General features: G+C 40.1%; 1 protein-coding gene across 1 annotated transcript in view; it reads right to left on the reverse strand.

Annotated features, from left to right (window-relative positions):
* igsf9bb (immunoglobulin superfamily, member 9Bb) overlaps window positions 1-23421 on the reverse strand; it is a 271399-nt gene that overhangs the window by 71980 nt on the left and 175998 nt on the right. The window contains exons 8-13 of the mRNA XM_041802061.1: window positions 20958-21100; window positions 20619-20759; window positions 18481-18597; window positions 17807-17957; window positions 13326-13449; window positions 6283-6458 (exon numbers count right to left, since the gene is read on the reverse strand). Coding sequence (XP_041657995.1) covers window positions 6283-6458; window positions 13326-13449; window positions 17807-17957; window positions 18481-18597; window positions 20619-20759; window positions 20958-21100 — 852 coding nt within the window. The remainder of the gene's footprint in view (window positions 1-6282; window positions 6459-13325; window positions 13450-17806; window positions 17958-18480; window positions 18598-20618; window positions 20760-20957; window positions 21101-23421) is intronic.

Genomic DNA, 23421 nt, shown 5'->3' on the forward strand with positions numbered 1-23421 from the left:
GGCCATTTATCTAGCTGCCATTCTAAAAGTATTTTCTTGGTAAATAACTCATTAAATGTAGAGTAATAGTACTCTGTAGTGTAGCTGGATGCTGGTTCAGGTTTCTAAAAAAAACATAGTGATCCAGTGGTAAATTTGACTAATTTATGGAAGTTCTCAAGTCATTTTTATAACTATGTAAGAGTTTTTGTACTTATGTGGCTTTAACCAGTTTTTATTTTTGCTGTGAGCCTTTTTTATGTTTAAATTTATTTAGATATTTAATATTTCAGTTCAGCACCTGGAGTCTTTGACTGTGAAGCCATGCTGTTGTGATGGATGCGTTATACAGTTTAGCACTGTCTTGCTGAAATAGTCAAGGCGTTGTCTGAAAGAGACACTGTCTAGATGAGAGCAAATGTTGCTCTAAAAACTCTACTTTTCAGCATTGATAGTTCCCCTCCATACGTGTAACCCCATACCATCAGAGATGAAGGCTTTAGAACTGAGCCAGAATAACAAGCTAGAAGGTCCCTCTCCTTTTGGTCCACAGAACAGTTTTCCATTTTGCCTCAGTTCATTTTAAATGAGCTTTCACCAGAGAAGACAGCAGCGTGTCTGGATCTTGTTCACATATGGCTTCTTTTTTGCCTGATCCAGCTTTAACTTGCATTTGTGGATGACTCGATGAACTTTGTTGACAGACAATGATTTCTGGTCCTGAGCCTTTAATGCAGTGTCACCTGAGGGCCCAAAGATCACTAGACTACAATAATGGCCTTCGGCATTGCCCCTTTCTCACTTAACCTGACACACCAGATGGATGTGTTTCACACATCGAACTGCAAAACGTCTCATAGACAGTGTTTGGGAAAGGGTAGAGCCTTTGAAGAAAAAACTTGGAGGGTGATTGGATGAATGCTCTGTCTGTCACATCTTTACAGGCCAATCAGAGCAACAAATCACGTGACTATTAGACTCTTGTTGAATCTGGTCGGGACGTGGAAGACGGGCAAAAACACAGTTTCCAAAAAAAAAAAGAACTCAAGAAATGTTGTCAAGTTCTGATAAAACTGACGCCACAGCAGCAACCGCACTAATCTCTTCCACCATAACTGCACCGGCCTCTTGGCGCTGCTTGCTTAGGCCACGACTCCACCACCCAGAAAGTACTGCCTCTTACTCCCAATTGGTCCTGTCACTTTCTTACAGGGCCCAGTCCGTTCAGACTGGGGCTTTGCAAGATGGAAAGATGGATTCACCAGTGACAAACACAGGGACAGGCAAATCCATCTGCTTTACAAAGTTAATACTCACAGAGATTTCTCCAGATTTTCTGAATCTTTTGATGGTATTATGAAACAAAGATGATGGGATATTTAAAGCCTTTGCCATTTTACATTGAGAAACATTTTTCTGAAATTGTTCCAAAATTCCTTGTTAAGTTTTTTTCACAGATTGGTGAACCTCTGCCCATCTTTACACTGCCTCTCTAGAATGCTCCTTTTACACCCAGTCTTGTCACTGACCTGTTGCAAGTTAACCTTATTAGTTGCAAAAATTGCTCTTCAAGCTGTTTTTCATTGGCACCACTTACTTTTCTAGCCTTGTATGGCCCTGTCCCTACCTTCTGGGATGTATTGCTACCATCAAATTCAAAATGAGCTAATACTTTTCAGAAATTGTCTCAGTTTACACACCTGATGTGTGTTTTTATTCCACTGTGAATGAAATATAGGTTTGTTAGATTTGCAAACCATTGCATTCTGTTTTAATCTTTATTTTACACGCCGTCCCAGATGTTTGGAATTGTAGTCGTAATGTTGGCAAACTTAATTCTCCTTAGACACCCCATTAACTTGGCTGGAGTGAGTAAAGCTTTCGTATTTTACTGTGGAACTGAGACTCATCAGATGAACGATGCAACACACTGTGGACGTAAACGCCATATGGAGAAGGAAATCTTGCCCTGGAGTCTTACCGCAACCTGCTGATAAAACCTGAACTAAAGAGAAATGAACCTCTGCTCCTAATGTTTAAAGTGTCAAGACACTGATTGCTGACGGGTCATGAGATTGAGCTCTAACTTCAGCAGTGGCTCTGGTTCTCTCACAAGAAGTGTGTGAAGAATTTACAGCATTAGTCCAGCTCCAGCACACATATTGTTGCTTTAATCCTAAATCCTGTACTTTCCCATCCCTTAATACTCTAAAAATAAACTTGTTCTACGTTAATGACATCTGTAGAGCTGGATAAACTGATTTTATCATGAATTATCATTACAAAGGTTTTTGTTTATTCTATATTTCAGCTACATACAAACTCAATACCATGACTCTCATCTATTACCGTACTGACTAACATTATTATAAGTATCAAAATAGTCTTCTTTCTTTCTTTCCTCCAGCTCCAGTAGGTATTTCTGGCACCACATCTCCAACCGTCAAGCTGCATGTAGGATGAAAGAGAGAAAGCTCCTATAGTTCAGAAAACTTTTCTTTCAAACTTTTTCATCCTCCATGCAGCCTGAACGTCGGTGAAGTTGTGCCAGAAACTCCTACCTTAGTTATAACACATTTCCAGCTGCTACTTTATCAGCCACACCATGACACGGCTTTTAGACCAGTGATCAGAGAAATTGGATGGCGAAACCAAGCCAAAATGAGATTTGGTTCTGCTCATGTATCTCTGAGATAAGAGTGCCAAAGAGACAGTGATTATTGTGGTGAAAATGATTTATTCTCTGTTTTTCCCAGTTTTAATCATGAAGTTGGTTTTGATTCTCAGAGGAGGTGACATGTGCAGCTAATTGGCTCTTCATATACAGCCTGCCATGTTCTTCTGCCTCCAAGGAAAAGTTATAGAAACTTGGAGACAGACATGAGGTCCTTCTGCATTTACTGAATGAATACTGATGATATCATATTTTTATTATAACTGGCCCACCGGTATGTGGTCTGCAGATTTCCTCCACTATAAAAAATGTAAATTCAACCTTGCTGATTTAAAATATACTTGTTAAGTCATAAAAAATGGAAGAACTAAAGAATAAAAATTTATCGGATAAAAAGTCAGGAATATGGAGAAAAAAAACGTGTTTTCATTTCATACTTTCAATATTGCATCTCAGAATTACAACCTAAACCTATGAATTTGACTTTTTATTTCATATCTCAACCTTTTAAACTCATAATTTTAATTTTACCACACATTTTGACCTTTTGGATTCACAATTTTTAATTTGAAGTCACATTTTGTCCTTTTTAACTAAATATTTTAAATTTCATCATGTTTCGACCTTCCAATTCTTAACTTTGACTTTTAATTTCATATTTTTACCTGTTAGACTAAAAATGTATGATTTGAACTCATATTTTGACCTTTTAAACTCATTATTTTGACTTTCTGTCTCATATACAGTGCTTAACAAATTTATCAGACCACCACCCAAAGTAAGGTTTATGCCACAGCTGCCCTAAATTAACAGCATTGGTAAAAATTGGTGAAACCAAAATCATTTTTATGTTTCTGCAATGTTTAATACACCAATATGTAGAAGCTCTTTAACCCAAATAATATTTTTAATGCTAAAATATAATTATTATTGTTATACATGAATTTCAAAATTTACTGATTTACAAAAAAACTGAAAAATAGTAAAGCACATTAATATTTTTAGATTAATATGTCAAATTATAGTTATTTACTTGCATTCCTGAACAGAAAAATGAGTTTTAGTGCTTGAATGTTATGCTTGGTTAATTTATGACGTCTCAGAGAAGCCCAGTGAGCCGGCTCAAATTCGGGTATAAAAAGGTGAATTCAGTTTGAAATTCCTCATTCCTGTTCAAAATGGTAAAACCTGGAGAGCTCACTGAAAATAAAAGAGTCCGCATTAAAGCACTTCACGATGCTGGATGGTCTCTGAGACAAATATGACAGGTGGTCTAATACATTTGTTAAGCACTGTATTTACTTATAAAAACATTATTTTCACTTTCAATGATGTGTTTTTTTTTAACCTTCTGAACTCATTCATTTAATTTTTTAATCTCAGAGTTTAAACTCTTAAACTTATCGTTTCGACTTTTTTAAATTTTAGAGATTTTTTTTTTTTTTTTTTTTTTTTTTAACCCATATTTTCACTGGTAAAAATGAGTTGACAGTTAACAATTAAATATTGACCCTGTTTGGCCCTCAGGTTAGACCTAAATTAAGAATCCAGCCCCTGCTGTGACTGAGTTTGACACCTCTGCTTTAAGGCAAACAAAGCCGGCAAATTATAAGACATAAAAAAAACCTTTAAAATAAGTCCCAAATATTCAACAATAGTTCATCAGCTCTTAAAACAGCTTCATAATCGAAACTCACCACACCATATTATTCTAAAGTGTCATTAGGCTGGGTTTAACATCTGGATATTGAAAAATGCTACTATCGGTGCAATATCCGTCCTTGTGCCACAAACCAGACATTTTTATTGATTGCATACCATTTCACCATTCAGTCATCCACCAATTCATTGCTTCAATATGTCTATACAGATCCAGACAAAATAGACAAATGTATTTAGTCACGCCTGTTAATGACTGATTTCGGGTGTTTCAATCAAACCTGTTGCCACAGGTGTATAAAATCAAGCACCTAGTCATGCAGTCTCCATTTACAAAAATATGTGATCCTAAATGGTTTCTCTGCAGAGCTCAGTGACATGTGGTACTGTGATGGATGCCACCTTTGCAATTACAGTTGGGGGAATTTCATCCCTGCTTGATATTCCACAGTCAACTGTAAGCGATAGTATTAGAAAGTGGAAGTGCTGAGGAACAACAGCAACTCGGCCATAAAGCTGAAGACCATGTAAAATCACAGAGTGAGGTGAGCGATTGGTGCAAGGAGCGTAAAAGTCTCCAACTCTCTGCTGATTCATAGCTGAAGAGTCCTGAACTTCCACTGGCAGTAATGTATTGTGGCTTCCAGTGCAAACTCTTGGTTGGCATTGGATGCCATGATATGGAACAGTGGAAACATGTTATGTGGACTGACTAATCGCAGTTCTCTGTTTGGAAGTCAGATGGGCGAATCTGGGTTTAACGGATGAAGGAGAACTTTACCTGTCTGACTGCATTGTGCCAACTATGAAGTCTGGTGGAGGAGAGATAACGGTACGGGGCTGTTTTTCAGGGTTTGGGCTAGACCAGTGGTTCCCAACCTATTCCAACTCAGGGCCCACTTCTAAGTCTCAAAAATTTTCGCGGCCCACCTTTGACCCCATAAATACGGAGGCCATATAATGCGTTCTCAGAGCACTTTTTTAAATTGAATATTGAAAATAAAGGATTGAACTGAATACAGGAGAAACATGTTGGAAGCTCCACAGTCGCTAACACAGCATCTATAACATGTTGCAACACCTTCAGTATGACAGTTTTTAAGGAGCTGTCCACACAATAACCTCCAGATAACAACAAAAGTTCCTATCTCTCTCTGCTATTTGCTTGTCACTTGTCTAATACTTGAAGGAAAAACAAAACAAAATAATCCCACTTGCAATACCTTTGCGTCCCACCAGGGAGGCGCGGCCCACAGGTTGGGAATCCTGGGCTAGACTCTTTATCTCTGATGAAGGCAAATCTCAATGCTTCAGCACATGAAGACATTTCAGACAATGCTATGCTAATAACTTTGTGGCAACATGACTGTGCCCCAGTGCACAAAGGAGACATGGTTTGATGAGTTCAGTGTGGAAGAACTTGATCGGCCCTCAGAGAGCCCTGACCTCAACCCCATCGAGCACCTTCGGGGTGAACTTGAACGGAGACTGCGTTCCAGGACTTAAAGTCCAAAATTGGTGCCTACTATAATTAATGCTCTACAGAATGAATGGACGCAAATTCCCACAGAAACCCTCAGAAATCTTGTGGAAAGCCTTTATAGAAAAGTGGAGGCTGTTAAAGCTGCAAAAGGTGGGCAAACTCTAGATTTAGATACAATGTCATTACAATCCCTGTCAGTCAGGTGACCAAATACTTTTGTCCATATAATGTAACTTATGATAATTTCCTTAATATGAAGACACTGAGCATACATTGTTCTTCATTGTTTAAAGATGCATTATGTTGTGAAATGTTAAAGTTTATTGGTAAATTTTAACAGGATATTTCTACAGAGAAACTCTCCAGATGTACAGAAACTAAAATGATTCAGAACGCTAGGAGGTCATTCCAGTCCTGTGTCTGTCATGGTCATTTCATTACTGGACCCCTTAGTCCCGGTCCCGCAGCAGAGACTTAGTTCACTCACCTAGTGTGTTCACAGTGACAACCTCGCTGAAGGGGCCCGTGCCAAGCTTGTTTGTGGCCAGGACGCTGAACTGGTATGTTGTCTCTGGCTCCAAGCCGGGCACCACCATCCAGTCGTGGCCTCCAGGCACGGGTGTGGAGAGCCAATCATGTGGACCTAAATGCTCCCTCTTCAGCCTGTACAGGGGGGTCAGGAGGAGACGTGAGCAGAAAGACTCCAACATTTACAAGATAATGGGACTTTCTCTACTTTTCTGTCTAAGACTAAGACAGTCTACTTTATTTAAATGATATAAAGAAATTAAATACAGTCTTAAAATTATAAAACAACATCACTATCACAATACAGATATGATTTTACAGCAGTAATACTCTCATGATTGATCCATGGGTACATTAATGAAAACTGTTCACTTCATTCACATCATGGTAGTCACTGGATGGTTATAAGCCCATGCTGCGCTCAGCTTTGCAGTTTGCTGTTTGCCCATGCCACACATTCAGCTTTAGACCGTACCTGATCAGCAAACAAAGCAGACTGTACACATGCAGCGGCTCAACGCACCGACTTGAAATGCTTCACAGAACAGTCAAGAAGCTCCTTTACGTTCAAACAGTGCAGGGCATCTAGAATCTGTGATACCACTGCTCTTTACGTCTGCAGCAGACCTTAAAGTTTACCTGTGCATCTTTATGGTTTGATTAAGGCGCTTTATGACTCTTATTTACCAACTAGTGAGTAGAGGAGTTAGAGCTGTTTTGTCCGTAATGGAGTAGAGCAGAGGCACACTTCACGAGCCCCTTCCTGCACGTTTGTGTCGACATGTTTCTAACCTCAAATTTCCTCATACAATGGCTGCACCATTGCTGAATCGTACTGTGGAGCTAATTGCTCCCTCTCTAGTCAGTCATTCACACTTCCAGCACTCCAGTCCAACCTCAGCATGTCCCTGAAATGCCACAATGCTTGCCTCAAACTGCGTCAGTCCACTCAGAGGAGACCGATCAAAACAGCCAGATAAACGTGCAAAGTAGCTTCAAAATACAACACAACGCACCAGCTCCCAATCATAAATCATCACTATATGAACCTTATGTCCTATCCTGCAGTACAAGCAAAAGGTCATAGGAGGTCAGTGGGTCACAGCTCTACTATGGCGCCACAGATCCTTTGTAGCAAACATACACCTTTTAACTTCATAACATACTCACCCAGAGCAGAATCAATAAAATGATAAAATCATGTCTAAATGAACATCAAATCAACCTTAAAAAGGCAAAATAATCCACTGTTGACATACTATTCCTGTGTGAAGATGCATTCGCCCTGATCTCTGCCCTCATGTCTCAAGACGAGTGTCAGCTGTTTGATTACAATAGGCGGACTAGAACAGCTTTTAAAGCCAATCTGTGGCGGCTTCCATAATGAAATCGCTGTCTCATGAGGTTTTTTCCTAAATATAATCAAAATGATTGTGGAACAAAAAAAATTCACCCCCCATATAGTGAGGGGACATGAAGACAATAGCTAATGAGACAAGTTTTGTTTTTTGAAGCAGGCTGTAAACCAGTTTTTTTCCTGGTGTAAAAAACAGCTTTTTAACATGTGTTGCGTACGTGACTTCTGGTGTTCCTGCAGCCAGCCTGAAGTGGACACTCGCAGCATTGCAATTCTTTGCACTCCCATATTAGCTTCATTTTCCAGTACTGGAGGTTGCTCCAGACCCACTTCCAGTGTGGAAGGTTGCTCACCTTTGTTTGGAGCAAAACCACAGCGCTGTGGAGCACGGTGCAGTCGGTGTATGTGGAAATTGCACATTATCACTGCTTTGTTTGTAATGACTGGCACTAGTTCTTTATAAATGTCAGTGTTGATCGCCCACTACAATCGTCTCTCTCCCTCTCTCTGCAGCTTTGGGTTTAAAAGAGGACTCCATATGTGTTTTTCTTCTGTAGTTTTGATGCTTTTGGTGCTCTTAAACAAAAACGGAGAATGTATCATTCAAAGCTTGTGGTACTGAAAATTTTTAAGGCACTGAAAATGTTGACAACCTCAAGCCTTGCCATAAAACAAGATAGTAATGTTATAAACAGACTTCAGAGTCCTGGGGCTTTAAAGAGACTAATAAAATGTTTTAACTGATTAAAAAAAGCTTTACTATTAAACATAAAATTATCCCTGAAGGAATCATCTCTGAACGCTCTCAGAGATGTTAAATCGAAGTAAAACAACCGCTGCAGTCATGGCAGCCTGTTTCTTTGCTAAAGCGATGCATTTAAACACATTTTTGTTTCCATTTATTTTTATCTCCAAACATGTAAAAAAAAATATGGTCCTGGTTCAAAAATCGAGAGAATTCCCTGCAGTATTTTACTCTCAGCTCGTTCTGACACTCGTGGACGTTTTCAAACATCTGACGGCGTCAGTGTTTATCTTTTCTGGCAGAGAGCTTTAGATGGGATTTGGAAAGCTACTCTTCATCCTCAGCATGAACAAATTACTGAAGTTTAACCACGACTTCAGAGAGACGGCCACCTGAGAAATGTCATTAAGATTGATGCAACCCAAAGCTGCTCTGCACGCATCGCTCACTGATGTTTGCTGTCAGTTAGAATATCATTTATTAAAGCTGCTGTCTGCTGCTTTTATATTTGGGCATCTCTGCAGTTCCCTCTGTTTAATAAAGCATGATGGCTAACAAGAAGTAGAGTGTGGATTGTTTCAGCTTATTCCAATATATGTACATCGATTTAGTCATGACAGAAAGAAGCCACATCAGCGAGGTGTTTCACAGAGCACGTGTTTAAATCTTAGGATGGTTTTAAAATGATATAAAATCTTTCTTTGTACTAAAAAGCAATCAGAACTGGCCGCTCACTAAATGAGAACACTGCAGAACCCTGCAGGTTGTGGCCATGCTGACTGTCGTTATTATTCCTGCAATGATTTATAGATTTAAAGTGGATAAAAGCCATCAGCTCTAATCTAATAATGAGCAATAAAACCTATGATTTGCTGCAGGCAAGTGTAATAACGCATAACATCACCTAAAACAGTATTTTATTCCTGATTTAGAAAACAACAGTTAGATTTAAATCTTATTTTTTTCATTTTTACATCTTAAAAAGTGTTGAAGAGCAGGTGTGCTCCATGTGAAGAAACTTTAGGAAGACAAGAGCAGAGAAAATGCAGGTTTTCCCCGTGTCCTGACAGCATGTGAGACTCAGTTGATGTATTTAGTTAATACACTGCGTCCTTATCTAATTCCCTGTACATTTCTGGGTTCACCTTAAACAAAATCTTCAGATTTTTTTTAACAAAAATATAGAGAAACTAAAGTTAGGTGTTTTTATATAGTCTTTGACAGCAATGAGTCAAATAGTTTTGCCTCCGTGTTGAAACAACATAAGCCAGTGTGAAACATTTCAAACACGAATGTTGATATTATGAATGCACAACTATCTGTCCTGTCAGAAACTCCTGGTTCCTGGTCATCTCCGTCTTTTCTTGCTCCTCATCAATCTTACACAAGTGAAACAGAGGAAAACAGGAAAGGTGCAAGGAGGCAAAAATGGGGTGAAACGAGATCTTGCTGCTCTGCTAGTGGGTGGTCTGGACAGTGTGAAAAGACTCAGTTTAATCAGGATGATTTGTCAAAGACTCTTGCTTGCTTCTGTGCTGTTAGGACACAGTTTTAGGTCTTTAGAAGGCTGAAATATTTATCATTGAAGTTGCATGAATCAGAGATAAATAGAGCTGTAAAGAGCTAGAGAAATGAGTCAGTATGTCATTGAATGTGTTATATGAAAATATATGTAAAGTAAAATTTCATTAAGAAAGTAGTTTTTTCAATCTGTCTCTTTTTGAACTTTGCATCAATACACTATTTTCAAACATCACTAAAATCATCATATTCTCCTTTTATTCAACACTAAAACCTTTCTTATTTAAAATAATGTATTGAACCTTTCACTTCAATGGTTTTATAAAACAGCAGTGATTTCCCTCTATGTATTCTGAAGAGACATTCCATGAGTGACAGTATAGACCAGCCTTTGTCCTCTGAGGCCCCTACACAGCAAAAACTGGTGTGTTGAATTCTCAGTAATAATTACTGTATTTTAGTGTTGATTTTAACACTCAGAGTGTAAATCTAACTCCATTCAGAGTAAATAGCCTTCAGTGTTGGAGTTATTTGACAGTGTTAGTCCAACAGTGTAAGTCCAACTCTGTAGAGTGTCAACTGATCCAAGCCCTGCCTACTGCAGTTTAAAATCTGCGGGGCAGAGTTTTCCCATCATGCCTTTGTGCAGGGTGTTTAGATGTATTCAGATGTTTAGCTGTGTTTAGATGTTGCCTGTTGCACAGGGATCACTGCTGGGATTCACTTGCACATGTTTCTTGAATTATCTTGAGTTCTTAAGTTTTTGACATTTAACACTTTTGCACCATCAGTGTAGTTGTCTGCTAGGTTGGTCACTTCCTGACTGTGGTAATGGCTTCCATAAAATAATGGACAGAGTGTCAACTCAGAGCATGTCCCAGCTCTGAGTCTGCCTCTTTGCTCTATGATTGCCATAAATGACCTCACATTGCTACAGTTATACAATGTGGGGTGGCAATCAAAGGTATCAGGTGTACCTGATTTTAAATATACAGTTTTTGTAAAACTTGCATGTTTGTTTCTTGTAATTAATAGATAATATTCTACAACCACTGGTGTTAATTGTAATACACTCATTAGTGTTTTAACACCAGAATTACGTGTAATCTGGTAGAGTTGATTTTTTTAAACACTGACACCAGTGTAGAGTACTATCAACACTAATCAGTGTTCACCAGTGTACATTTTTAACCAGTGTTGGAGTAACACTGGTTCAGTGTAAAAAAAGTAACACTCTGAAGAGTGTTAAATTAACACTCAAAAGAGTGGACACATACAAACACTTTTCTAGTGTTAGATCTAACACTCTCAGTGTTAATTTAACACTGGCGTTTTTGCTGTATACTTGTATTTATGAAAGCTATCCAGCGATAAACTGATAGAGATACACTGATGTCAAAAATTATCATTGATTTTAACCGTTAAAAACCTAAGAAAAAAGCTCAACATATTTTCTTTTTACCAAGATTTTTTTTAACTATTTAAAGTTTCTTTTTAATGATGACTCAAGTTATTACATGTGAATATACTTTTGAAAAATATACTTTTAAATACAAAGCCTCGCACCCCCTCTGAGATCTTTGGAGTGGAGCCATCTTGTGTGTCCACCATAGCTGTAACTGATGTGTCTACTGCCCCCTGCTGACTGTGACAGCAGTAGAGGTAAAAATGCTAGACAGCCAATGATAAATGTTAGCTAAATAAATTTTATATTAACTCATTTTTTCTTACAATCTTGATTAAAAAAAAGAATATATATTTCAAGTCCTTATGCCTTTATTTATGGAAAAGAACAGTTAGTAGAGTTGGAAACAGGGATGAGAGAGTGGGGGCGATACATGCAGGAAGGGAGATGCTGGACATATCATACAATGTTTATCTATTTCTCATTCATCCAGTATTTCTATTTAAGAAATAGAATACATCACTGCTCAATGTTATATTATTTTACTTGTTAATTAGCTTCATATAGAGTCACTAAGGCAAGGTCAAGCTCGATGTAATCTCTTTTGTCGAGGTCTTTTTGTCCTTGATGATACGCCTAGAGACTAACAGCGGTTTTTGGGACCCTGGGAAATAAACAACATGACAGGGACTCATGGCAATGCTATAACCCGCCCTAAAGGTGTGGACTTTGGTATGTTTTAAACAGATTCTTTTCCCATGCTCCTGTACAAGGACACCCAGAGCTTGACTGGGGCTGTGTCAACCCTCCCTCCTACTCGATGGTGCCCTCAGGTGGATTCAGTCGTTATTACACGCCTCATTCCAGCCTTAATTTTTGGCTCAAAAATGCCTTAAAGATATGCACAGTACTAGACTCAACATATAATTTGGTTTTGAAAGAACTATTTTTTGGCTTTGCCAGTATTTAATAAGACAGCTAAAGAGAAACAGGAAGTATCGTGGAAGGGAGTGAGGGAGGAGGTGCTGAGATCAGGCTCTTACTCTACCAGAGCTGAACTGGTGCCTGTTAGTTTCATAATCCGCCTAAATTTAATCATCACAGAGAAGTAGTGCTGACAAACAAATATGTTTATTCTCCCTTCAAAACTACTGTGTATGAGATTATTTTATGAATCATGTGGCGATAAATGCAGACTCTTCATAAAAGCTTGTGTTTTGTAAACTTCCTGTTTTTTTTAAGTTAAATTTTGTGATGACCATCAGAGCAGCTGAGAATTCTTCTCCAGGTTCTTCCTACCGTACTTTACATTATTGTCAGTAACAAAACTAAATAGAAAGTCATGTCAAACGAAGAAAACGTTGACTTTTTCTGTCAGCTTTCATTTAAATGTTCAAATGTACCAGCCTGTAAAATCTCCCTGCAGTAATGATGGCTTCTCAACTTCAGTGTTTCCCCAGATTTATCCACAGACATCTCACTCACACCCCCATCCACCATAAGGCAGATGACTCACATATAGAACCACTGAAGGTGCAATTACATGTTGTACTCCCTTACAGAGATAAGACTATTCCAGAAACCTGGAGGTTTATAACTACTTTGCAGCAGGTTGACAACTAAACAGACATATAAACACTTGCCTATTAGGAAGCAGACAGTCCTGTTCCTACAAGAGCTGTTAGTGACTAAATAAACACTGAGACAGGGTTTTTTCCCAGCTAAGCAGCGGCAAAGCAGCAGCAGCAGGACGGAGAAACTTTGGGTCATGTTCAGTTTAGTTGCACTTTTTTTTCCTCCTTAAATTCCAAAATCAGAGATGAAAACTCACTCACACTGGACCTCCGTGTTTTTCCATCTCTACGTTTTCACAACTGTTCTGAACACAACCCTGGAAAAGACATTTTTCAGAAACAGCAGAGGACATATTGGAAGAAGAAAAAGCAGGAAGCAAAGCATGCTGGGATGACTCACACATGGCCGTACCAGACTGAAAATGTCTGCTGGAAGCCTCCGTCATAGCCCGCCTCCCAGGACACATTGGCCCAGGTGGCGGACGCCACCACATGGACGCTGGTGGGGGCGTGGGGGCTTGTGCCTGTGGGAGAGAAGTGATGTTAAAGGTGTTACTCAAAGATCAAGAAAGAGGTTTTATTTCAGTGAAACACTTAACTAAAAAATAAAAGAAGCATTCTTATGCCTGACTGATCCATGGGATGGTGCTTTCTTTTTTTAAATGGAGGTTTTTTTCACAACAAAAACTCTTTAATGTCAAAGTGAAGACAGATTTCTACAGAGTTATGTCAATAAAAATGTCTAATTTAAAATGAGTGACTGCATACATATCTACCCACTTTAAAGTGACCAATCTAAGTCAATAGAGGTCCAGCCAACTGGTGCTAGTAGTCTCACAATACTGCACACAACAACTGCTGGCCGCGTTCTTCAGCAGTCAAAGCTTTATGGGAAAGTGGCAAAGAGAAAGGTACTGTTGAAGAAAACTCAGATTAAATCTGATCTAGAGATTTGGAGTTCACCAAAAGACATGTGGGAGACTCCATGGTCAAGTGGAAGAATGTTCTGTGGTCTGATGAGACCGAAATGGTGCAGACAAGGCGCTATGTTTGGCAGAAATCGCCACAAACACACCATCCCCACTGTGAAGCACGATGGTGGCAGCATCATGCTGTGGGGGTGCTTCTTAAAAGCCAGCCCTAGAGGGCTTGTAAAGGTAGTGGCTAAAATGATTGATGAAAAATATCAGAAAATCCTGAAGGACAATCTTACCCCGTCTGCACAAGAACATTTACTATCCAGCAAGACCTGAAGCAAACAGCAAAGCTACACAGTTAAAAGACAACAAGGCGAATGTTCTGGAGTGGCAGAGTCAAAGCTTATAACTCAATCCAATGGAGAATTTGTGGCTGGACATGAAAAAGGGCAGTTCACGCCTGATCCCTGTGCAACCTGACAGAGCTTGAGCAGTTTTGCAAAGAAGAATGGAGTAAAATTGCAGAGTCTAGAGATCCTTACATAGTCAGTGCTGTGATTGCAGCCAGAGGTGACTCTACTAAATACTGACTTGAGTCACTTTATTTTCCATTACATATTTTTATTTAATTGACATTACTTTGTAGAAATCTGCTTTCACTTTGTAATTAAAGAGGGGTCGTTTTTGTGTTTTTTTTTTGTAAAAAACCCAAATTATATTGACCATGGTTGATTTATAAAATCAATAAAATGGTCAAACATCCAAGGGGATGAATATTTCTTATAGACACTGTATATGCCAGCATCTGAAAACATTAATGGAACATTTCCTCACCCATGTCTTTGTCAAATATGTTAAATTCCCTCGTCCTCTACCTCAGCTGGCACAGCCATACAGTTCATCTCCTCAGATGTGTCCTGTTTGCTTCTTTGCAATAATGACAGTACAATCAACGGCTGATCAATATTCATCAGCTCCAATAATAATGCCTGGTTTCAGGAGCCTGCACAAGCAAGCAGGAAATGTACAGGCAGGGCTGGAAACTGGCACCAAAATCACCTTGCCAAGAGAATTGCAGAGCAGAACAGAAACACCAGTGGAAAAGTTCATAGCGCTGAAAACAGTCAAAGTCACACAACAGTGTAGATTCAATACATAAGTACAAACCAGGCTTAGTGTCAGCTTTAAAAAAGTTAAAATATTTGAGATTTCATGATTAAAATTAAAAACAAATCCACTGATAACAATGTTTTTACCAGTGGGTATTCTATTTATACCCACTTAAAGTTTGTATTTTTCAATCTTAGGGTTCTGCACCAGAGCCAGATCAACAGGAAACCAGAAGTCGGCTCAGTCCAGTCACTGTTCTACTTTTCTCATTCTCACATCCACAGGGGAAAAACAGCAGCCAACAGGGACAGCTCCGATAACAACGCAGACAAGGTCGATGACTCCATTCACCCCAGCAATCAAATACACTCATCCAATTCAACTTTTTACCACTAATTGTAGAGGGAAATCATTTCATGTCCAATAAGCCTGCAGTGTTTTAAACTTCTGATGCAGGAGGCAAATAGTCACATAGACCAGGTGTCTGTTAGAGCTGGACGACACCAATCAAAACTGAAGCCTCTATTTTTTACACCTGACATCTTAGTTATGATGTGAACTCTGGCTTTGACTCATTTCTGAAGTATGCTACATTACTTTATTTTAGCCCTGCATACATGCCAGGTCTGGCTTCTCTCTTACCTGGGACTGTAGAATCCACGGGGGGTCTTAACACTTTTCGTTAAGGATAATGGGACGGACCGAGCAACAGCGCCAAAGTCAGTGCAGGCAGTATGTCACACATAGCCATAGCCATGAAAATATTACCAACACTAAGAGCTATCAGTCACCAGATGTGATTTCTGAGGTAATAAAGCTCTGAAATAAGATGTAATCAGTCTAACATTTCATGGAAAATATGAGCGCATTTGGAATTTGATGGCAGCAACACATCTCAAAAAAGTATGGTGCAAAAGTATGTGCAGCATCCCCTCTACTCTACAACCATGAAAGACATATGGGAAGTGAGGAGACGGAAGCTGGAGACTGGGGAGAGGAAAGTTGTCCCATTCTTGTCTGATGTAAGATTCTAGCTCCTCAACAGTCCTGGGTCTATGTTTTCTATTGGTGAAAGGTCTGGACTCTTCGACTGTGAAGCCATGCTGTTGTGATGGATGTGGTATGTGGGTTGGCACTGTCCTGCTGAAATAGTTAAGGCCTATCCTGAAAGAGATGTTGTCTGGATGGGAGCACATGTTGCTCTAAAACCTCTATCTTTCCAGCATTGATAGCTCCTTTCCAGATATGTAAGCTGCCCATGCCATAGGCGCTAATTCAACCCCGTACCATCGGAGATGCAGGCTTCAGAACTGAGCCAGGAGAACAAGCTGGATGGTCTCTCTTCTCTTGAGTCCACAGGACACTGCATCCTTGGTTTATGGGGAAAAAAATCTAATTTTGATTCATCTGACCACAGAACAGTTTTCCATTTTGTTTTAATCAATTCTAAATGAGCTTTGGTGTTTCTGGTTCCTGCTCATATGGCTTCCTCTTTGCATGATACAGCTTTAACCTTCATTTGTGGATGGCACGGTAAACTGTGTTGACCCCATGCAGTCCAGTACAGAATCATGCCCGTTTTTAATGTAGTGCTGCAAGATCCCCACCATCCACTTTGACCATCAGGCTTGTCCCATGTGCACAGAGATTTCTCCATATTCTCTGAATCTTGTGATGATATGAAGGACTGTATATGGTGGGATATTCAAAGTCTCTGCAATTTTACATTGAGGAACTTTCTTTTGAAATGGTCCCACAATTTCTAGAGTGAGCATTTTGCAGATTGGTAACCATATTTACTTCTGAGAGACTCTGTCTCTCTAAAATGCTCCTTTTAAGCCCAGTCATGTTACTGACCTGTTGCCAATTAACCTAGTTAGTTGTAAAATGCTCCTCCAGCCCTTACTTTTCCAGGCTTCTGTTTCCCATCCCTACTTTCTTGAGATGTGTTGCTGCCATCACATTCACAGTGAGCTAATGTTTTCATGAAATGGTAAAATTACTCAGTTTCAACATCTGATATGTTTATGTTTTATTGTGAATAAACTTGTTTATGATTTTTGCAAATTATTGCTTTCTGTTTGTATTTACATTTACCACAATGCTCCAGCTTTTTTGTAATTGAGGTTGTACAAGTTGCATCAGTAAATCTCTTTCTCACATATAGTAGGCCTTAACTGCCGAAACTAGCTGTCAGCTTTTGTTTCTATTAGGGGTGCACCGATTGCAATTTTATGGCCATCACCGATCTTTAAAAAGTCTGACCTGCCGATTCTGATTTTGGCCAATATCGAATTTTTTTTATAACTGACAGCATACACCTTCAATGTTACAATCTTAATTTATTGAAAAACATTGAACAATACCCGTGAAACAATACAAACTTGTTGTTTTAACTGCACATGAGGTAGTTCTCTCAAATACATTTGAAAAGTTTAGAGCATTGCTGCCAAACTACTAAATTATATCAGTTCCTTTAGTCTTTCATTTTTCACATTTTAGTAGCTAGAAGTAGATAAGATCGGTCGATAAGATCGGTTTCATATGTAAGGATCAGCCGATCACCGATCCCCCAAAATTAAGGAAATCGGCACTAATTCCGAATTCGGCCGATTGATCTGTTCACCCCTAGTTTCTATCCACATTTTAACCACAGGTTGCACACAGCTGAGTTGGAACAAGGAGAAAAATCCACTGGTCTCTTCAGTGATTACAGTGGTGTCTCATGTTCAAACTAAGATTTTAATGCCATTGCTGTAATAATTAAATTAGAGGAAGGTTGAGTGCCCCTGCTTTTAATTTTTTTACTATATGTCAATGTTTGCGTCCCTGCGTTCGTGTCCATGCTGTGTACCTATGACTTGGACGTGCGTGCTGGCAGTGATGCTCGTGGCAACGTTGGTGGCGACACACTCCCACTCCCCGTGGTCCTCCTTGGTGAGTGACTTGAACTGTAAGCTGCCTCGAGGCAGAACATTGTGCTTGCTTTTGCTGGGCTTCCCTACCTGCAGTCAGCCAGCCGAGCACAGACAGAGTCAGGCGGAGAGAGAGAGAGAGGAGAAAAATCAGTGAAAAATTCACCACCTCCCTAAAAACATAGAGCTGAAACATTTTAAATTAAACAGAAAACACAACAAGCTATAACAAATGTGATCTAGTACTCAGCTCCTCTTCAATAATAGAATAACTGTTTTCAATATCTGACTTTACTATCAAATTATGAAGGCTGATGAATAATGAATTTCATGAGTGGAAGAGAAAAACAATCTGAGACCAGTCAATGAGTGAGATTAAACACGTCTCATCATCAAGAAAACATTTGAGAGAATCTATTATATGTTCCCCTGATTGCATATTTGATAGACATCATTAAAATGTGATTAAAGTCGCTAAAATGACAAACAGCAGTTTGAGTCATTAAGATGTGAGCACCCACTCACGTTTTAGATTTCTCAATGGAAATCTCTGCACATGACATGGAATCAGCACCAGGCGCTGGTTAAAGCAGTTTAAACCCTCCTGGCTTACCTTCCTCCATGTGATGTTGGGGAAGGGGTCTCCCTCCGCCTCACAGGGGATCACCAGCTCTCTCCCAGCCTCCTGTCTGTACTCCCCTCCAGGAACCACTGAGAATTTGGGAGGGTCCTGCACAGACAGGGTCAGGAAGTACAGATGAAATGCTTGGCTTCATTAGCACTAAATCTGAATCAATATCAATGATGTGAATTTAGCTGAGTTTCTATCTGTTAAAATCCCGGCTCTGCTTTTCACTTTTTCTGTGATTAATTGTGCATTTTGGCTAAATTTGTAGTGTCAGGTGTCTCCGTCTGTGCTGTCTTATCTGTAAGTGAAAGCTAAAGAGAGTAATCTGTTGGTTGGTGCATTTTAAAATAGGGATGCACAATAATCAGCATGATATTGATCTGTGCAGATACTACCTTAAAAAGTTAATTATCGTATCTGCAGGTAGGAAAATTTCCTCTGGTTGCAGTGGCACATAAAAGTCACATAAAAACATTTTTATGGGGTGCAGATGGCCTAGTGGTTTACGGCGCGCCCCATGTACGTGGGCGGCCCGGGTTTGAATCCATCCTGTGGCCCTTTCCCACATGTCTCTCCCCACTCCCTACTCCCAGTTTTTGACTCTATCCACTGTCCTCCTCTACCATTACAGGCACAAAAAGCCCAAAATTAAATACAGCAAACGTTACTAATGTTTTTTGTTTTTTTTGTTTGTTTTTGCACAAACTTGTTCTCCCATTTCTTTGGCCCCTAAGAATTTTTAAAAATATTCTTTCTGTGACCAGAAAATCTGCAAAATATTCACATTTTGACAAAAAAATGCAGTTTTGGGAGCTTGAGTTATCATTTAAAGGCAAACATCACGGCCTTTCTGTGTCTTTTTCTCTCTATTATGAGTCATTCCAGCTCTCTTTTCCAGTTTCAAAGTCTGTGCACATGATCTCTTTGACAAAGCATGACATGACGACTGAAAAGCCTGCCACTGGTTGTCACAGCCAGGTCACAATGCATTCTGGGATACAAACAGACAATATGACTGCGGGCTAAGCCGCTAGCTACAGGAATAATTAAAAAAGGGATTATAAATGGATGCCAAGATGTTTAATATCAGAGTTACTGGTGTTGATTTAATCTTTAAGGACCCCAGAAGTCACCCAAGTTCCTGGCTCACTAAAAAAAGTTCTGTAAGAACTATGAAGGTGTCATTAGAATGGCACAATAGAGGGCTTTTAGAGGACAAAACAAGTAAGTGGCCACGATTTATAGTTTTAAAGTCATTTAACTTTGAATAACATGTCTCTCTTGTTGTCATATACCACAATGCCAGCCTCAGGGTGCGTTCACACCAGAGCTATTTGGTCCGCTTTAACCGAACTCCGGTCTGTTTTCCCGGATAGTCCGGTTCATTTCGAGTGGTGTGAATGCTCACACGAACTCTGGTGCGGACCAAACAAGCGGACTCTGGACCGCCTGAAACAGGTGATCTCGGTTCGCTCCCTAATGAACCCTGGTGCGGTTTGTTGGAGGTGTGAACGCAAAGCAGACCAACTTGTGAACCAAAGGCAGGATGAGGCATAAACTGTAATGATATACGGATTTATATGTGATTTAATACACTCAAATACATGTTGGTACCTCCTTTGGCGTCTGTGTAGCCATGGCAACACGTCATAGTCCATGCTGATTTATTCTACTCGTGTAAGGGAAAACATGCTGGACAGCTCACCACCTTGCCGGCTGCTCATAATGCCGAAATGCAAGAGCAGAAACCACAAGACAGCGTAAATTCTGTGTTTTTTCATTGTTTATGTGGAAGAAAAGACCGGCAGAAGGAGTTTCGTCTTCCTCTACGCCTTCTTTTCTTCTTGGTCGCCGTTTGTTTCTGGCGACAGCGCCCCTAGCGGGCAGAGGTTGTAGGTGTTCAGACAGTTTGGTCCGCTTGACCAAGAGAGCAGTGTGAATGCGAACCAAACCAAAGGAAAGTGCAACAATGTTGCCATTTCTGTTCCAAGACGGACCGAGTCCACCGGACTATCAGGTGTGAACACGACCTCAGAGGGTTAATATCAGCTGTGTGCATGAATGAATTTGTCGAGTTTTAGGTGAAACCAACAGTCCTACATCAGCTGAAATCGTGGTAGTACCTTTAGCACCAGGGGAGCAGGAGGGGACCATCCCATTGAACCCAGGGCATTGTAAGGCATGCAGGTATAGGTGCCGAGAGAGTCCTCCGTCACCTCTGCCACACGGATGCTCCCGTCCTCCATCTGGCTCCAACCGGGGTACTGGGAAGATGTAATCATGTGATATACAGTAGGTGAAATGCCATTGGCCAATATTTACCAACGGTTTCTAAAGGTTACTGAAGTGTGTCACTCAGACCCAGAGGAAAAGATGAAGTAAGGCAAGTTTAATCATGTAAATCTTGTAGCATTTCATTACAGTTTAAGCAAAACAGCAGCTGCAGTATTGCACCGGCTCACCTTTTCTATCCGGAGAGGGAGGCCATCTTTCTTCCACTTCACCATAGTGAGCGGAGGGTTTGCATCTACAGGACAGCGGATGAAGCCGGGCAGACCGATGGCCACGTAGATGACGGATGGCATGTTTACCACGCGGGCAGGATCTGATGAAATTCAGAGAGGGAGAGAGTGATGAAATTACATTTGTAGCTCGGGAAACTTTGTGCCCGGTGATTGCAGCTGTGCAGAGAAAACCGGGAAATCAGATTGTTTCTGGGAGGCGGGATGGCTGTGACACTGGGTCAGCCCCCATTTCAGAGAGTGTACATCCCTGAGAGCAGCTTTGTAAGGTTAAACTTCAGTTTACCTATTATGATAAAATTGTATTACTGAGCACCAAGTACAACTTTTTCCTTAATACTAATAGTTATGCAAAGTAGTGAGGAACTGATCGGGGGTCATGCTGCTGGAAATGTTACTTAATGACGCAAGCCGTGACAACTGAGTACTCTCAAAATTACGAGACCCTGCCTTACTAGCCAACATGTTAGAAATGTAGTGGTTCAACCTCCACTGGGGATGTTACAATACATTCAACTCATGGTTTGTAAAACTGGCTTTATGATACAGTCTTATCATCTTCTCACTCAATAACAATCACTAATTCATGAGTCTCGTTCACTCTGTTTTCCTGCTCTGGTTATCAGCTGGTAACGGTGTGCTCATTCAAGCCAATCCAATCTGTTCTCTTCTCAGCTGTTTCTCTGTGGTTTCAGTTCGACCACTGCAACCCTTCTCCACCCCAGCCACCTTCATTACAACCATCAGTTTTCAGATCCAGGACCTCCTAACATCCTGTTTCGTTTCAGCTCAACCTCCAAGACACCAAATCAGTATCCTATCCAGCTGCCAGCCTCACTATCCAAGTTCATAAAGATATCATGATAGAGTCTATCTGCAAAATACATTTTCGCTATAACTCCCATCCTGCCAGTGTTAGTGTTCCCAAACTTGTAAAATAAAAAATTGTTAACTCGTATCAAGTATCTCCTGATATAACTTTAGCTTCAACCTTCAAAGATGTGATCATCAACCAACTCAGATTTTCTCTTGTCAGATGCAGAGGCCTTTAAGAGGGAGATCAGTCTCTACGGCCAATACAGCAGAAAGCCACAAGGGGAAGCCAATCATATGTGCTACGATTAAGTTCAGTGTACATATTTGGTCCAACCACAAAGTGACTGGGTCCAAATCATGGACCAACCTGGTCAAAAACCTGGTCAAAAACTGATCATAAAACCTGTAATTAATCAGGTTAATCTTAGCTGTAGCATTAAATCTTTGTTTGGTCTGTATTCACACAGGGACATATATAAAAAAGACCACAAGGTGTAAGGAGAAAAGGAAAATGCTCTCTGATTGGTCAGAACTGAAGTAAACAAACACAAGCTGACTCCTGCCTGGCTGTAACCTGACACACCAAACACACTGTTACATACATACATTACAGGGATGTATTTCACAGTCATCTAGGAAACATCCCATACAAATTGTTTGGGACAGGCAGAACTTTTTAAAAAATTCCTCGAAGGTGATTGGACAAACATCCTGTCTGTTATATCCATTACGGGCCAATCAGAGCGACAAGACAAAATAAGGTTGTACACGTGCAGATCTGAATGAAACCCGAGCTCAACAGGCAGGCGCTGCTGTAGTTTATGAATGGTGAAGGTTGTTGATGGATAAAACTCAAGCCGAGGCCAGTCAGAGAAGGGAAAATCTAACTTCATTGCTAAGATAAATTTCCAGTGTGACTTTCTGGCTTTCTTTTAACAAAGAAATGTGGTCCAGTCCTGATTAAACTGCTGCTAAACTGCTGAGCCACAACCTGAGCTAAATGCTACAGCAGCATTGGATACACCTGCTAATAGTACAACTAAACCCTACCCATAGGTACCGCCTCGTTCTCCTCAAAAAAAGCTGATTGGTCTGATCTGTTCTCAGACTTGGCACAATTGTTTCAGTTGGAGCTTTGTAAGATGGATCTGCCTGATGACAGACATGAAATCTGGCCAATCCATCAGCTTAGAAAGGTTAGCCTGGCTGTGGCTGCTCCAAAAACACTTTACAATCCCTAAAAGGACAGACAATTTTACAGGCTGATGTTGGCCCTGGTAGGTAGTTTTTATACTGTTTGCATTTATTCCTATAAAGCAACCATACAGTCTGAGAATAAGACACAACTGGCACTCAGAAATATTAGGCTGGAGTCAACAAGGGCACTTGTCAGACGGTTTAGATGAAGGATGATGCTAATCCTCCTGATATGACCTGCTCATCTACAGATATTGTTTCATGGATGTTTAACAGGTGCTCAACGACAGTAGCTGGTCTAATAAAAAAATGCACAACTCTTCCTGCAGTTAGGCTTTATTGAGGTTGGCTCATGTTTTTACTATAAACAAATCACACCAAGGTCCAAAAA

The sequence above is a fragment of the Cheilinus undulatus genome, linkage group 12 (genome assembly GCF_018320785.1).
Source record: "Cheilinus undulatus linkage group 12, ASM1832078v1, whole genome shotgun sequence".
Classification (NCBI taxonomy): Eukaryota; Metazoa; Chordata; class Actinopteri; order Labriformes; family Labridae; genus Cheilinus; species Cheilinus undulatus.